The sequence below is a fragment of the Galeopterus variegatus genome, unplaced genomic scaffold (assembly GCF_000696425.1).
Source record: "Galeopterus variegatus unplaced genomic scaffold, G_variegatus-3.0.2 Scaffold7908, whole genome shotgun sequence".
Lineage (NCBI taxonomy): Eukaryota > Metazoa > Chordata > Mammalia > Dermoptera > Cynocephalidae > Galeopterus > Galeopterus variegatus.
The window spans coordinates 3,815-5,818 of NW_007734019.1; the positions used below are offsets into that span (position 1 = coordinate 3,815).

The following is a 2,004-nucleotide window of genomic DNA, read 5'->3' on the forward strand; positions in this document are numbered from 1 at the left end:
AAAAGGCCGCCTGGGACCAGGGCTGGGCACAGTTTTGACAGGCAGGAACATTATATAATTAACTGCCCCAGACTCCTCCTCCTCTTTGGGTAATAATGAACCCTGCCTTTCAGTTGCATAAGCCAAAATAATAATTACTCTCCAGCCCTCTGTCACTCCTGGATGTGGCCAGGGAGCAGGTGTTCAGAGCTTTCTCCATGAGCCTCAGAGGCAGCAGGCAGGCAGGGAGTACAAGACCACACGTACACTCATGATTTTTATTCTTGGCAGAAGCTCAAGTCCTTACTGCGTCTCAGTCCTTCTCCAGGCATCCATGCCTGAAACACTGAGCTGCCCAGGGGGAGGAAACGGAGCCCCTTCTGAGGACGAGCTCTCGAGGGCGGAGGGGCATCTGGAAAGCAGGTTTGTTTGGGGTCTGGGCTTCGAGGAACTAACAGCTCCATGCATCTCCGATGCACAGCAGAGTGGATACCAGAGCGTCCAGGCAGAGAGGGAGAGGCCACACTGGCCAAACCTCCCTGCACAGAAACCATCTTACGGCAGCAGCAGGAGGGCTGTTCTCTGGCTTCCGGCACCCAGCTCTGGCTGGAATGTGGTGGCATCTTAGCACGAAGGCAGAGCAACTCCCTAAACTACCGGTGAAGTGAAAATCATTCAGCCACTGAAAGGCGAGATTCCTGGGTTCTTGCTAAACAGATGGGCCTCCCTCCCTCCAGCAGCCTGCTTCGACAGCGCCAGCCCGCGTCCAACCACCTAGAAGTTTATTGCCTGGCTGTTTTGGTTTAGGTTGGCACCCCCGCTTCTAGCGCTCCCAATCGCTCCCTTTCCATTGGCTTGGGTTGATTTAGGACTGAGGGAGGCCCTTGGGCACCGCAGGAAAACAGGCAGCGAAGCCAGGGCCTGGCACCTCTTGGGCCCACACCAACGAGGCAATGCCAACAGGGGAGAGGGTCCTCTCCCAGCCCCCCTCTGCCCTTGGTGGGCCTCCGAGGCGGCCACGGGCCCAGCCTGGCCTTTTTGGCAGGTCTCTGGCCTGCTCTTGAATGATGCACTGATACTCTGGTCAGCTACGCCGCCCCGGGGGCCTGGCTCGCTCCTGGAAAGCCCCCAACACCCTTCAGTTGGCACAGGGGCACTGCCTCCACCAGGCGGTGGGGCAACCTGTAGCTAGGGGCCGCCTTGGCCTCCAGGGAACCCCAGGAGATGCCCCAGGCGCCCATGGCCCTACCAGAGGGAGCAGCTCAACTTCCCCGGAGATAAACAGAAGGGGAGATGAGGAGAAGGTCCCTCCTCCACCCCAGCCCCTGTTCCCTGTCTCCCGGCCCCCGCGGGCACCTACCTCCATCCGAGTAGGTCTCCGTGCCGTAGCCGTCCTGCAACCCGTTGCTCCAGGTCCCTTCGTACTTGGCCCCGTTGCCCGTGCACTCCCGCACCCCGTAGCGCCCCTTGAATCCGTGCGTCCACTCGCCCTTGTACACCCACTTCCCCTTCTTCTCCAGGCCGATGCCGTGGCGCTTGCCCTGCGCCCAGGTGCCCTGGTACGTGTTGCCGCTGGGCCAGGTGTAGACGCCCAGCACCTCGAAGCCGTGGCTCCACGAGCCGGTGTATTCGCCCTGGCCCTTGGGGCCGGTGCAGACGCCATGGCCGTGCGCCTTGCCGTCCTCCCAGCCTCCGCAGTAGGACCCTCCATCGTCAAAATTAAACCTACCCCCACTGGACATGCATGTAACTCGGTTTGCAAATCCCGCAAGCGGTGAAAAAAATAATAATAATAATAAGGCGATCAACCAACCGAGTCTCGGCTGGCTGGCCGGCTGGCTTTTGTTTTGGCTCGTTTTTAAAGGAAGGACGGAGAAAGCAGAAACCACGGCTGCGAGCTCGAGCGGCGGCGGCTTCGGCGGGATCCAAGTCGGCCGGGGCGATTCTTCCTCCCGAGCTGCGCCGGAGCCTGACCAGCGTCTCGCGCTCCCGCTGGAGACAGGACCGGAGGGGCGGGGGAGGGGA

General features: G+C 60.6%; 1 protein-coding gene across 1 annotated transcript; it reads right to left on the minus strand.

Moving 5' to 3' along the window:
• Positions 1 to 1,339: 1,339 nt before the first annotated feature.
• Positions 1,340 to 1,753, minus strand: LOC103607972 (junctophilin-3-like; the record flags this gene model as incomplete). The annotated part of the gene is made up of 1 exon (XM_008592416.1): positions 1,340 to 1,753. A coding segment is annotated over exon 1 (382 nt), but the record flags the coding sequence as incomplete, so codon positions are not given.
• Between the last annotated feature and the right edge of the window lie 251 nt (positions 1,754 to 2,004).